This window comes from Diorhabda sublineata, chromosome 7, assembly GCF_026230105.1.
Source record: "Diorhabda sublineata isolate icDioSubl1.1 chromosome 7, icDioSubl1.1, whole genome shotgun sequence".
Taxonomy (NCBI): Eukaryota; Metazoa; Arthropoda; class Insecta; order Coleoptera; family Chrysomelidae; genus Diorhabda; species Diorhabda sublineata.
Window position 1 is genome coordinate 12,266,923 of NC_079480.1, and position 14,553 is coordinate 12,281,475.

At 32.7% G+C, this 14,553-nt stretch overlaps 1 protein-coding gene and 1 non-coding gene across 7 annotated transcripts in view; both read right to left on the reverse strand.

The window, feature by feature from the left end:
- The window catches only part of LOC130446506 (multiple C2 and transmembrane domain-containing protein), a 98,824-nt gene that overhangs the window by 62,063 nt on the left and 22,208 nt on the right, over positions 1-14,553 (reverse strand). For 5 of the 6 annotated variants that reach the window (XM_056782809.1, XM_056782808.1, XM_056782806.1 and 2 more), the window contains 3 exons: positions 9,724-9,868; positions 2,466-2,596; positions 1,034-1,151 (listed from right to left, as the gene is read on the reverse strand). In XM_056782809.1, coding sequence (XP_056638787.1) covers positions 1,034-1,151; positions 2,466-2,596; positions 9,724-9,868 — 394 coding nt within the window. Of the gene's footprint in view, positions 1-1,033; positions 1,152-2,465; positions 2,597-5,550; positions 5,718-9,723; positions 9,869-14,553 lie in introns of those variants that run through there. The other variant, XM_056782811.1, reaches the window with a different exon arrangement.
- On the reverse strand, positions 11,778-11,851 carry Trnan-guu (transfer RNA asparagine (anticodon GUU)). The gene has a single exon. It is a non-coding gene; the product is annotated as a tRNA-Asn (tRNA).

The window sequence follows — 14,553 nt, forward strand, 5'->3', positions numbered from 1 at the left end:
TTAGGTCACTAGATATGGTCCTATGAAGTGCCGTGAGATCAGGGCTGCTCCAAAGGAAACTAGCATCGTCTGCAAATAGACATATTTACCACTGAGGTCTAGATAGGCAATGTCGTTGATAAACAGAAGGAACAGGGACTAGTACTAAGACTTGGGGCACACAATTATGGTAAGATGTAACTGGAAAAAATTCGTTGCTAGCTTAACCATTATCGAAAATACGTGTCAACAAATATCGATGTAAAGCATACGCATGTTCAAAAAATCATATCTACCAAAAATATTGTGGCATTGAGTTGAAATTATGAAGAAATCTTAATAAAGGTACGATGTAACTGGAAATAATTCGGAATGTAGCTAGCTCAACCATTATCGGAAATACGTATGCACAAATATCGATGTAAAACATACGCATATTCAAAAAATCATATCTACGAAACAAAATAAGGCTTAGTACTGGGTCTTGGGGCACTCCACATTCTATTGGCTTGCAAGAAGACATCGTTATATCAACCCTTACAATCTGACCTCTGTTGGTAAGGTATGACTTAAACCATGTTTACCTGAAACCGTAGTACTGCAATTTGTTGATTAAAATATTATGATGAACACAATCGAAAGCCTTAGAAAAATCACAAAAAGTTGTTGCAATAGAGTGGTAGCTGTTTAGGCTAGATTAGACATCATTTAGGTGTGAGAATATATTTACATTTTGTTACTTACTGAAGTCTCCTTTTGGAGCGCCTTTTTACTTTTTCATACTATTATTTATTAAGTGTTGACTAATAAGGGCTTTGGTCACTAAAAACTTCATTATGAATTTTATTCTCCACGTCCGTATTATTACTTTGAGGTAAAATTAAATCGAAACAACACTCTATAAATTTCACGAAGGTACCAATACCGATTAAACATTTTTACAGTGTTGTATATTGATGATATTATTATGAATTATTGATAAATAGGACACCCACCCCGCATTATTTGCGTGTTGTTTACTTAATCAACATTAATGTAAATAATGGAATATTACCGTTTTTATCCATGGCGGCTAGGCCTTGCCCTCTTCTTAAATGGATACGCAACTGAAAAAAGGAGTGCTGCCGCAATGCCAACTCCCTCCTTCTGGAGACGTCATCGTTAGTAGTGGACTGTGAAAATACCAAAATTAAAATCTTAACTAACTCTAGTAGAATAAAAAGTAGTGGAAATTCATTTATTCAATAAGTTATTAGGGCATTAATACCAATAAATTACATCACTTTTAATTCCCAAGTTAATATTCCTATTTATCTATCTTAAAATTTTTCTATATCTTATGTTCTTATCTCCAATTACTACAGAAGATATCCACAGTTCAATAATGAATTCGATATCTAAGTATAAGGAAAAGTAAGCAAAATACTGTGTGTGGTTTGCCGTTCTCTTCCGACAGATATCGTTTCAATTGTTTGAGCTTGAACCCCCTATTATAAGGGGTCTGAAAAGTTCATAGGCTAGCATGGAAAAAATCTTCTTTTTTTGGCAAAAGAATTCATTTTTAATATTTAACATAGTTGCCTTACATGCGATACAACAACTGAAGTGGTCAGACAATGCTCAGATACCATTTTTATATCACGATTTTTCTTTCGCCTCTAAATAGAATTCAGTTTCGGTAACAACTTCTCTGTCGGTGTTAGATTTCTGTATCCGCGTATCCTTTTGAAGTTCGAAAACAGTAAAAAGTCGCTGGGGATCCGATCAAGATAATACTATGGACGCTCAAGCAGTTGTTAGCCTGATTAATGCAATCTTGTCATCGTGTTCATTGATTTATGACTTGGTGGATTATCTTGATGAAACAATTATTTTTCCTTTCATCTATTGTCAGATATTGACGCAAAAATTCGGGTTTATCACGATTGAGCAGCTCCAAACATTGCTCAAAATCATCAATTCGTTATTGTTTTTGGTCTAACTAACTAACTCGCGACGTATCCATTTTAAACGGAGCTTTTGCATATCCAAATATTCATTCACAATATATCCAATACGTTCCTTTGATATCTTTGGAATATTAGTAATCTCAATTCATTCCAATTTACTGTTATAAACGTGTTTTTAGTTTAGGCTAGGGCTAACTGAAAATCGTATGGATAGTAGCGCTACCTATGTGTCATCCTACTAACTTTCCAGCCAATCTAATATCTGTCATTTGTTAATTCCAATCTTTCAACAGCGTCAAAAAAATTAGCACATTTTTAAAACTTTTATATAATTAAAATTTCTTTCAGATTTAAAGAGAAAAATCATATAACCTAATACCATAATTATTCATTGTCTATTTTAGGTTAAACGGTTGAGGAATTAAAAAAGAGAGGGCTGAGAATTCGTAAGCAATAATAAATACCGGCTAAGACTTCTTTCTGTAGTCCTCTCTGTATATATACTAAATAAATTTTGTGAATAATTAAAATACTCACAGGCAAAAGATCAAGCCCTGACACTGCTCCTGGAGCTGGCGCCTTAGGCCTAGGGGATCCGCTTGGGGAGCTTGTATCACCACCACCCCCTCCGGTGCCACCACCACCTCCAGTTCGGCTCAAAGGAGAGTCTGAAACAAAACAATAACGCTGAAATTGCTTTTATTCACGTGAAATATGATTTTCCGATCGCGTAAATTGATTTTCTTAGTTCTGATTAAATTTATTATTTTATGAAACCAAACAAAAGATATTTTTATACAAATGGAATATGACTAATTCATTAACCATGAACTATAGAGGTTTTTCATCCTTTTTTTACTTTTTTATGCCAGAAATTTACAAAATTTCGACACTCACACATTGGACCGCAGTTGCCTTTGCAACGACAAAATACCGATTTTGGTGGTTTGGAGGGGCATTAGTATTCGCAAGCCAAAACTAAACCTGATGATAAACGCTAAGGTAATGTAAACAAGCTGTGTCTTGTGTTGAAAGCAGTGAAGACGGATTTCGATGCAACGAGAGCCGAATGAACGATCAGAATCCGATTCGACTTGATCAATAGTAAAACTTGCCTACGATAAAGGTGTTTTTTGTATTTCTATGTAGTTGGATTTGCATTGCCGATGAATTTTTCTTGTAATAACTACAGAAAGATATTTGCATCAAATTTTACTTCGGTCTATTGATTTTTTTTAGAGCGTTGCAAAAGATCCCAAGACTTTGTTCCAGCAATTTCAGCCATTGAATATTATGCTCGTAGATAAACCAAAGTGGTTTTGCACATATTTAATTTATAATGCAAAAATATCTTTGATGGTTTTATTTCAATCCCAAACCACTTTGTGCAAGAGAAAACGACCGTCCGTGACGAAAAAGATGCTAATTCATATCCGAGAAATTGCTTAATATCCCAGACTCATAACTAATTATTGTCAATTTTCCTAAAGCAACAAATTTTTTTATGTCTATTTCAGAGTACACGGTGATGGTGTCGTCTTTGAAGCGCTGTAGCATGTTCTATACTGAAAGTTATGCTCTATGAAAAACTCTTCAAAAACCTTTTTCTGTAAATTGAAAACAAAAACTTTAAAGCGATTTAAAGTAATTTATTCCCAAGGGTGATATTTGCTTCTCTCGAAATTCTCTGTCAAATTGATCTGATAAAAATTCTCTGTTAGTTTTTGTGATGAATGATTTTCCCTTTATAACGGAAAAACGATGTGTAGCCCTTTAACCCAAATATTACACAATAAGTGATATTGTCAAATTTGAAACGCTGTAAATTAACAATAGTACGTAATCAGGAGTGAAATTTGTTTGTCTCAATTTCTCTATCAAATTAATCTGGATCTGTCTCCAGAAAATGAAAAGGAAAAAGTTTACAACGAAGAAATTTGCTCCTTTAACTTTTGTCTTTTTTGTGTATACCTTTGTTGTATTCAATTTTACGAAAAAATGTCGAGAGAGGTAATTTGTGAAGAATCAAAGTTTCCAAAGAAAAATATTCTTATCAAATTAAACTAAAAGTGTTTTCCGGAAAATGAAAAGAAAAAAAAGACAGCGGCTTGAAGAAATTTGCTCCTTTAATTTTTTTCGTTTTTATGAATATCTTTGGTGTTTTCAATTTTACGAAAAAATGTCGAGAGAGGTAATTTGTGAAGAATCAAAGTTTCCAAAGAAAAATATTCTTATCAAATTAAACTAGAAGTGTTTTCCGGAAAATGAAAAGAAAAAAGATACAGCGGCCTGAAGAAATTTACTTCTTTATCTTTTGTCGTTTTTTGTGTATACCTTTGTTGTTTTCAATTTTACGAAAAAATGTCGAGAGTGGTAATTTGTGAAGAATCAAATTTCCCAAAGAAAAATATTTTTTGTTAGTTTTTCTAATATATTATTTTTCCGTTATAATGGAAAAACGATGTGTAGCCCTTCAACCGAAATATGAAGCTCCAAGTGATACTGCCAACTCTAAAAGGCTTTTAAAAAATCATGAGTGAAATTTGTTCCTCGAAATTCTTCATCATATTGATCTAGATCTGTTTTCCATTTCACGATAAAAAGTCAAGAGAGCAAATTTGTAGAAAATTCCATTTCCTACAAAAAAACACGATAATTTTCGATTTCACCCCTTTTTTTAAGATGGCGGATTTTTGCAACCCTAGAAAATTGAACTTAAGCTTCTAACAACTCCCCCTTTACATCAGAAAAAAATTGTTATCTTTGATAAATGCAAGGTCTATGTAACTTTCCAATGGACTGATTTTGTAATGAGAAATTATGACGCATTACTTCAACAAGTATTTTTAAATATTAAATTATTTACAACGATTACAATTCTCATAATTTACTTTCTTCAAAACAACAACATTCAATTAAGTACCTTGATAATAACTATAATTAACATTAATAGTAATTATTTTGATTACTTAATTTGTCTGATTCATCCAGTACGGGGCTATCAAGGGTGTTTAATGAATCCTTAATTATTGAGGCGCAAATCTTTTGGTCTGACCACATATCCCATCAATGTTTTAATAAAAAAGCTTATTTCAATTCAATATTTGATAAAATCCACGATAGAACACTAACAAATAAATTCGTCAATATAAATCGGATTACATCTTACAAAGGAATATAAAATTATATTCTGATAGATGCTTACTATTCTATGGATTATAAATATATAAATAAAAAGGTTTTTAGAAACAACAATCTTACTCAATAATATGATTAATAAAACAAAATTATTCAAATATAAATAGTGTAATGTATGCATAGATTTTTTAATTGAATTAATTAATTTCAAAAAAATCTCAACGTTATTAGTTATGAACTAATTTAACCAATTCCAATTTAAAAAAAGGCAAATTCACAAAATTTATTACAATGTGTAATGTAATTTGGAAAATTATTATTTGATATATAAATTCAATGTTTAATGTTTTACCTCAATTATTCCAATTGAGTTATGTGAGTTATTTTCAATTTTGTTCAAAGAAACAAAGCTCATATTTTTATTCTTATTATTTTATTACATTTATTACCATAATTTGTGTAAAAAGTGAATTAAATTACTTACCCATATAAAATATAATAATCTAACACCGCTCAGAAACAAATTGGATTTCCTGTAATCATAACTCACTTATTTCACATGAAGTTGAAGTATTTTATTATGCTGTATGAAATTTCGGTATTTTCACGTCCGTTGAAAATATTCAACAACTTGAAGTTATCGATTGATACAACTAATTTAATGTATACATGTAAATTCCATTAAAGTCAATTAAATACATGTTGTTGTAAAACTTTGTCTTTTCAATAAAAAAATAATAATAAGAAATAACGATGAAAACGATGAAATTTATGACAAACAACCGGTGAACATAAATACCAATATATGTAGAAAACGGTTTAAAATTCTCATGTGGTTCAGAAGCGAGACCAAAATAGTTTGTTTCAATATTTAGAAAATAAATTGTTACGATATTCACTGGTACATTAAAAGGGTAGTATACAATGAGATTTTAAAATAACTATAAATATCACTCACTCTCTGACTAAACATTCCCTTTCAACTCTCTATAAACCCATACTATAACATCATATCAAATAACCTTTTAATTCGAGAATTGTCCCAGAAGTACCTGTCCCAACAAACAAAACACAAAAATTTTGGAAAAAAATATATTTATTTTTCAACGTAATCAAGCTCCTTAAAATAGTCATTAACTGCCGACATCATGTATTCATTGTTGGAAAATCTTCAACCACCAAGCCATTTTTTCGAGTCTAGGAACAGAAAATAATCCTAGGAAGGTAAATCTGGTGAATAGGGTGCATAAGGTAGCAATTCAAACTATAATTAATCAATTTTGGCTATTGCAATAAGGGACGTGTGCGCTGGTGCATTATCTTGATGAAACAACACTTTCTTCTTAGCCAAATGCAGCCGGTTTGCTTGATTTCCTCGACCAATCGTTGCAATAAGTTCGCATAATACTCGCATAATACTCCTTTTTCAATATAGTCAATTGAAATTATCCCACGCGCATCCCAAAAAACCGACGCCACGATCTTGCCTGCAGATGAAACCGTCTTTGCCTTTTTTGGAGCCGGTTCTACCTTTTCAATCCATCGTTTTGATTGTTCTTTTGTTTCAGCGGTGAAGTGATGATCCTTCGTGTCATCCGTGGTTCGGCTTTATTTCTGTTAAACATTACTAAGCCCTGGATGGAAACATCTTCACGACGCTGTTCCATTGTAAGCAAACCTGGTACCAATCTTGTGCACAGCTTTTTCTTGACCTAATTTTCAGTTCATATGTGATGTACCGCACTTTTTGAAATGACTACCATGTCTGCTATCTCGCGCACTTTCAGTCGACTATCATCCAGTACCGCTTTCTGGATTTTCTTCAGCATTCCTGGAGTCGTCATTTCATTTGGTCAACCACTGCCATGCTGGTCTTCAAACCTCGTACGGCCTCGTTTAAACTGTGCTACCTAATATTTAACTGTTGATACCGAAGTAGCAGTCTCGCCCAGAGTAGAATCAAGTTCAGCTTTCATATTAGTGGGGGTAATGCTTATCAAATCAAATTATTTTATCACATAACGATGAGCAATTGTCTCCAAGTTCACCAATTCTAAACAACGTGACGTCTTCAAATTTGAACCATTTGCTGTATAGATTGGGTACTTTCTAATACAGTGGTATTTTTCAAGCAACTACCGCCTTCTCTAACTCTAACGCCAGATACTTCTGAGACCATCCTCGTACGTCAGTTGAATAAATTAATTTCGCTTTTTATATTGTTAGAAAATTTATTTAAAAATCTGTTTTATATCCGTGGTCAGAAGAATTTAGTGGAAAAGAGAGATATTTAAGTATAGTGTCAAATGTAAAAAACTTAAAATCAAGCCCCAAAGTTTGTAAGTGTGTAAAAAATATTCCTTTTTACGTAGAAGTTATAATTTAAATTAATTATTGTGGCTACAGTGAATTTTCATTATCAAAATATACGTCCCTTTTAAGTAAGTTTGAACGAATTCAAATATCAACACATTACATTTACACTGAGAAGAGACCAGTGCCCTCCAGTCACACTGAATAACTACCAGCTCAGACGTGGGTATACATCTCGACAAAAAAACAACGAACGTTGAAAATACATCTATTTAACAAGAGGAAACAACCGGGACTTAGACTCCGAAATATTAACTGGATAAATGGGAGAAAATCACAGCTGTTATTATTAAATGAAATTTATAAAACTGCTCCCCAATCTAATTTAGAAATTATACGAAGGTTTGTTTTTTTCAATACAATGGCAAGAAATACAGAAGGTGATTGGTGTTCATAACAAGCGACTTCGCTCAAATTCTCTGTCACTGGCGATTCCAACAGGTTATTTCCTGTTGAGTTGCGGTCACATAATCATGGCTCTCGCTATTAATTCTCTACCCAAGCGTGAATTGTGAACATTTATTCGTTTCTTGCAGGCAGAAGGAAACAATGTAGCGAAAATTCATCGAACAATGAGTCGAGTGTATGGAAATTACCTGACCATTATTGGTGATGACGTTGTTTATGTATGGTGTCGAAAATTCAAAGATGAACGAATTGATAATCATGATAAAGGAGGTCAAGGGTGCAATGACATTGTTCAGCGAAACTGGAAGGTTTGCCATCGATGGAATTTCCGGAAGCTTGAAGATCTGCCCTGTTTTCTATCGTTCTAAACAGCTACGCTACAGAAAATTTTGCGCTCACTGGGTGCCAGAAATGTTGACTGACAACCACAAAACTCACTAAATGAGTACAACTTTGGAGTTTCTTGGCAGTTACAATACTGATATAGAAGATCTTTTAACATCTATTAAGACAAGTAATGAGACACTCCCCTAACGAAACGACAATCACAACAATGCATAAAAATTCTCTAACGTGGCTCGCAAAATTCGAACGAACCTTCAATAGCCGTAAGATTATGTCAAATGTTTTATAGGACCTCAAAGGTATGCGACGTTCATGCAGCTTGGAACAACAATTAATGGAGTTTCATATTGTAAAACTTCCTAAGATCTATTCAAAATAAACGTTGAGGCTGACTTCTGGGATTGTTCTGATCCACGACAATGCCTGTCCTAACAGCGCTTGTATAACACAACGACGTGGAGCTCAAAGAAACCGTCACAGTATTACAAAGCTTGTCGACAAATACTGATCTTATTTCTATTTATATATTTACCCGTCTTTTCCTCACAGCCCATCGGAGGTTGAGATAAAAACAACCTTCGTACAAAGATTCTAAAATAAGTTTCTGAGAATATTAGTCCTTAAGTAAGTGACAGGATTAAATCACTTTAAATATTCCCGCTAGTGAGTTATTTAATACGAGAGTGAAGTGCGTCGTCTAAAACGTTTCAAACATACATACATTTTGACTAAATTCAATTAAGTGATCCTCCATGTAGTCAAAACAAAAGACTAATAAGATGTTTTAATGGAAATATCTCCTCTAATTTGTAAAGTCATACTATTTACTTATTGTTTAGAAACAAATTGTAAATTCCATAGAGCTATAAAAAATTATCTTCCTGCGTCTTTTTTTTCAATAGACTTTTATTGAATTGTATTATGAAATGTCATTGTATGTAAATAAATACAGAATGAACAACTTTCAAATAGAATTATATTTTTACAATCGTTTTGTTCGTCCGTCTGTTTGTAGTAATAATATATCCTCAAAGAAAGCATGAACCGAAAGAAATTTTGGGTTGTATCAGAAAAAAATTTATTAAATAAACGAAAATGGGATCCCATTAGCCAAATGAACTCAAAAAACATAAATTAGACATCATAAACATGGTCATACATCATAAGACATCGATCAACATCAAATGACAATAGACGTTAACTAGCTTTCATTGGATTCATTTCATTTGAGGTCATTTTCATCAGATAAATCAATAATTTTAATGATTGTTAAAAAATAATGAAAACAAAGTTATTAAATAATTAATATTTTTATTGATTTATTTAGCTATAGTCTCTCGCGTGGAGACTTTTTTACTTGTTTTCACTTTATTTAGCTATTATCGACAAAATGTTGTATGTATTACAAGCATAAAGTGACATTATCGCTTTCTATTAATTTTACTGCAACTTCACTCTCAAGCATTTTTTCTTTATTAATATTTAAATAGCTATCATTAATCTTCAACGTAAATTTATGAACCTACGTTACCTGTTCTGTTATGTAACCGGTGCCTTGGACTTTGGGTGCTTGGGGTGCTATGCTCACTACTGAGATCGGCCGCGTAGTCAGTACTATCTTGACGACCCGGAGATTTATGTCGACGTTCGCGCTTACTAGAATGTCCTAATCGACTCTGCAACACAAAATACACTTTAAAACTTGGTGCTGATGAGAAAACAGAAGTTTATTTTTAGCTTTTAATTACTTTTTAAGGTTAATTAAGTATAGAAATATTGCAAACTGCATCATATTGTAAGTGAATATAGAATCATCTTTTTTCTCGAGGTAAACGGTACGTGGGCGAGCGAAGCCTAGCGTGGTTGGATAGTTGCCCTCGTGGAGTATTAGTAGCCATTAGTCACTTCGGTGGAAAGCATCGCGCTTTTTGTGTTTACACGTTTTATCGTTCAGAATATGGATTAAGACACATTAATGAAGCTCCAAGTGCAAATGTGATTGAAATATGGGTTAAGCGTTTCGAACTTAACCACCAGCAAAAGGTAGTCCAAGAACGTCTAGGACCACAAACAATATTGATAGGGTTAAGGAAAAAATCCGCATTTCTCTACTCGGAGGCGTTGGCGGCTTTAAACTTGTCGCGACGATGTTTATAGCGAGTTTTGAAGTTGAATCTTAAGCTGCATCCTTATAAGTTCCAGTTAACGCAGGAATCGACTTTGGAACATGGTTGACATTTGCTGAAGATTTTCCACTTTTGACAACATCCTTTTTCCAGATGAGGCTCATTTTCATTCAAATGGGTTCGTAAACTGACGAAATTGTTGTTATTGAACCGAAAAAAATCCAAAAATGAAACAGCATAGTCCGAAAGCAACAGTATGGGCAACAATCTCAAGAATTATTGGCCTTTTCTTCTTCACTATGTTGCGATGTTAGAGGGATATTTGCCTCCAGAAGTTGCAAGATCATGAATCGCGAATACGAGAGAGTTCCAACAAGACGGAGCGACCTGCCACACATCAAATGACTCTATGCGGCTGTGAGACAGACCTTATATCCCAGGCCCCCACGTAGCCCTGACTTGACGCCTTTAAAGGAAAATATCCGCCAGAAAATGGCAGCTATCACTCCAGATTTATTGACAAGAGTTTTCACGAATCTGCGTTCGTGATCAAAGAAGTGTCGTCTTTGAGAGGGCCGTCATTTAGATGATGTTATTTTTAAAAAATAAACTTGATTCAATTACCTAATCATCATATTTTCTTTTCAACAATATCTTATGTGTTATTGGAAATAATTTTCGAATACTTATGTATTCATCGCCTGGGAAATAATTAATTGAGATTTGTGGTGGCTTTGAGCTGTACAAAATTCTTGTAAAATTTGAAATTCATAGGATTCAATATTCAAAGTGACGTTGATAAAAAAAATAGTAAACAGTACTTTTCCAACAAATGTATTAACTAGAAACCAGCGTAAGCCAGTCTGGATAATCTCCGATATTATGCAGAACAAATGTTTATTTATTCATTCATTATTTCTCCAAGAAATATTTGGTTGTGTTTTAATACCTCCTGTGAGTATTAATAATTACAATTTATGATAATTTTCTTCAAATTTCACTTTATAGCGAACGGTTTCTTTGGCATGTAGAACGATCTAAAAATCTACTTATCTCCTAAATCATAAATTTTATCTTCAATTTAAAGATTAAAAAAAACGAAACATTTATTCTCGCCATCTTTGGATTGTACAGGTTGTCCCTGTAAAAGTTACGGATTGTTAATCATTAGGCATGAGCCGCCTTCAGTTCTAATTTCGCAGATTCAAAAGCCTATAGCTCAGAAACGAGGGGTCGTATGAGAAATTTTTTATGTCACAGCATTATTTTCACGTCATCAACTCACTCCAGAATTTTTTGTCACCAGTACCGGAACACCCTGTATAAATTCGTTATATTTTTATAGTGATTATAAGTAATTTATTTCTAATAAATTGTGACATTCGATTTTCCATCCCTATATTTAATATATAATCTACCTTCTAATTATTAAAAATTGCGATAAAAATAAAAAAGATTCCGCCCCCGGGTGGGCTCGAACCACCAACCTTTCGGTTAACAGCCGAACGCGCTAGCCGATTGCGCCACGGAGGCCATGAGTGGAAATATTTTATACACGTATATATATCAATGAATAGATATATATTATTATTTCATTATGATTATAGTAACTTTTCATCAGTTATGAAAATATTTTATAGAGGAATTTTTGAAATATACTACATTTATCTAAAAATACCCAAACTAAAATATATTCTCTCATACAAATTGTTATTGTTGTTCTTTTTTACTTATTTATGCAAACTTATAACTATCATTAACAGAAAATTGTGAGAAAGTAAGTCATTGTGTAAAAAATAAAGTTTTTTAAAAGTTATTCTTAACATTTCTATGTATAGGGTATTTCTCAATTCATGCGACAAAATTTTGGAGGTGATTTATTATAATTTAATAATAATAAATTATAGCCACACCGGTACAATGGATAACTGGTGTTCTTCATTTGAGCTAGCACTAAATCTCAATGAAAATAAACTTACCACGGATGAGACTTCTCTTAACAATAAAAGGAAGAGGGTAAAGTACGTAGCACAGCGATTTAAAAGGATTTGGCTTAATTAGGCTAAAATAAATCGAAAATGAAGAATGAAATTTTTTGATATCTCGCTTCGTTTTCGAGATATCGATAATTAAAGTTATAATCAAACGTTAGTTCAAAATTCGCTTTATTGAACAGATGGCATGCAATACTTTGTTTCAAATGAATATTTTATTACTTCAAATTCAATATGAAGTCCCCCATAAGAAAAAAAATTAATAATAAAATAAAACTAAAATAATCCTCACACGAAGAAAAAAATTTTTTAGACAATTTTGGCTGTAAAAAATTCACAAGTTTTGAACTTTTTACACTCAAGTGCACCACGAGAAGGTTAGGTGAGGTTAGATTAGGTTAGGTTAGGTTATATACAAATATAAAATAAAAATAAATTTTTCCAACTTCAAGTATCCATATCTCGAAAACGAAGTGAGATATCGAAAAATTTTATTCCTCATTTTCGACTTATTTTGGGTCTATTTACAAAATCGCATAGAAAAATCCAAGCGCCACGGAAATCGTACTCGCGTCAAGAAAATTTTTGAATATAAAATGCCAATAGATTCCTTCATGCAAGATGCTACGTTGGTTTCGCATGTACCATAAAAGAAAAAATGTATGCTACTAATAAGTTTTGTGCATTATGACATAATTTTATATACAAGGAAGTACCTAGAAGTACCTGGCCTGACAAAATTTATGAAGCAAATGTTTCAAGTTTGAAGACACCACATTGTTCAGTCTCTGTTTGGCAGCCATCATTATTGAACGTTTTCGGTCAATTTTTGAATATTGTTTGAAAGGCTTCAGCCCCACCAATATTAAGCCTTGCACCCCATTCGCTAAATTCAGCCCCCTCGGTTTATTTTCTGTTTCCAGACTTGAAAAAATGGATGGGCGGTCAATAAATAGGCAATGTTAGAGAGTTAATGGTTATTTTGAGGAGCTTCTCGATTCCTATTATAAAAATGTTATCGAACTTATTGAACATCGCTGAGCTAAAAGGAGATTACGTTGAAAAATAACTATACTTCGCTTCCAAATATTTGTATTTCCTTTGTTGGGCCAGATACTTTTGGGACCATCCTCGTAGACCAAAATCCAAAAAGCACAATGTTCAACAATTCGACCAAGGGATGGGTTGATACATTCGACCAACACGGTCTGATAGACTAAGAATAACTATCGCATGACCGATAGATCTGGATTCGATTCCCATTCCAGGTCTTCTCAATTATTTTTCCCTCTCCTCAAATTACTTATAAGTAGGTCTTCCCTTTCATCTATTCTCGCTTTTCCCATTCACCCAACTTTCTCAAAATTTTGAAATTTAGGATTCGATGTTACCCGTTATAATTTTTTACTAATTTCATTTGAAACACGGTTTCGAATGATGTTTTAAAATGTTATAGAAAGCACCCAACGCTTTTTTTATAATAGTGGTGTTAATTTTCTTATCAGTAATTTTAGTCTCGTGCCGCGAAGTAATTTTTCACTTTTTGTTTTAATTGTTGCTAAAAGCAGTCTTTTAGTTTTTCAAGCTATAATTTATTTTGATCGAATTATATATGCATAAGTTTGTGAAGCTTAAATTAAATCTGATCGTTCAAAGTAGGCCAGAATCGAGATAAAAAATTTATTTACATACACGTAAAACTAATTAAAATTTTTTAAAAGGTTGAAATTTAGAATAGACTCAATGTTTCTTGGATTGTTGAAGTTTCCATTAAATTTTTAAAACACGCGTTGTTTTGAAAACTAGACTTACGTTGATTCGCACCTTAAGTATGCAAAATAAGTAATCAACAAAAAAGTAAAGAAGTAACTTTTAACTTCCAATTAATATAAACGTAATTAAAATGTTTCCAATAAATTATGTAAATTAGACGTGGATTCGACCCCAAATATTCTCTTAACATTTTGATTTTTAATTACTAAGACTACGGAAGCGTAACTTGGCTTTGGACGTTTCTGAATATTGATAGTAGGTAATGACGCGAACGCTTGTGGACGTCAATTCCACTCTGTTAAGTTCATCACAAAAATTAGAATATGTCGAAGCGTATTGAATATAGCAGGTTAACCGATGCATAACTAAAAATTTATACATAACCACACATATTTCACTTCAGTTAATACTATTTTTGTACTTTGATTCACTTCAGTTTTATTAAAATCAGAGAACTTCCAATATAGA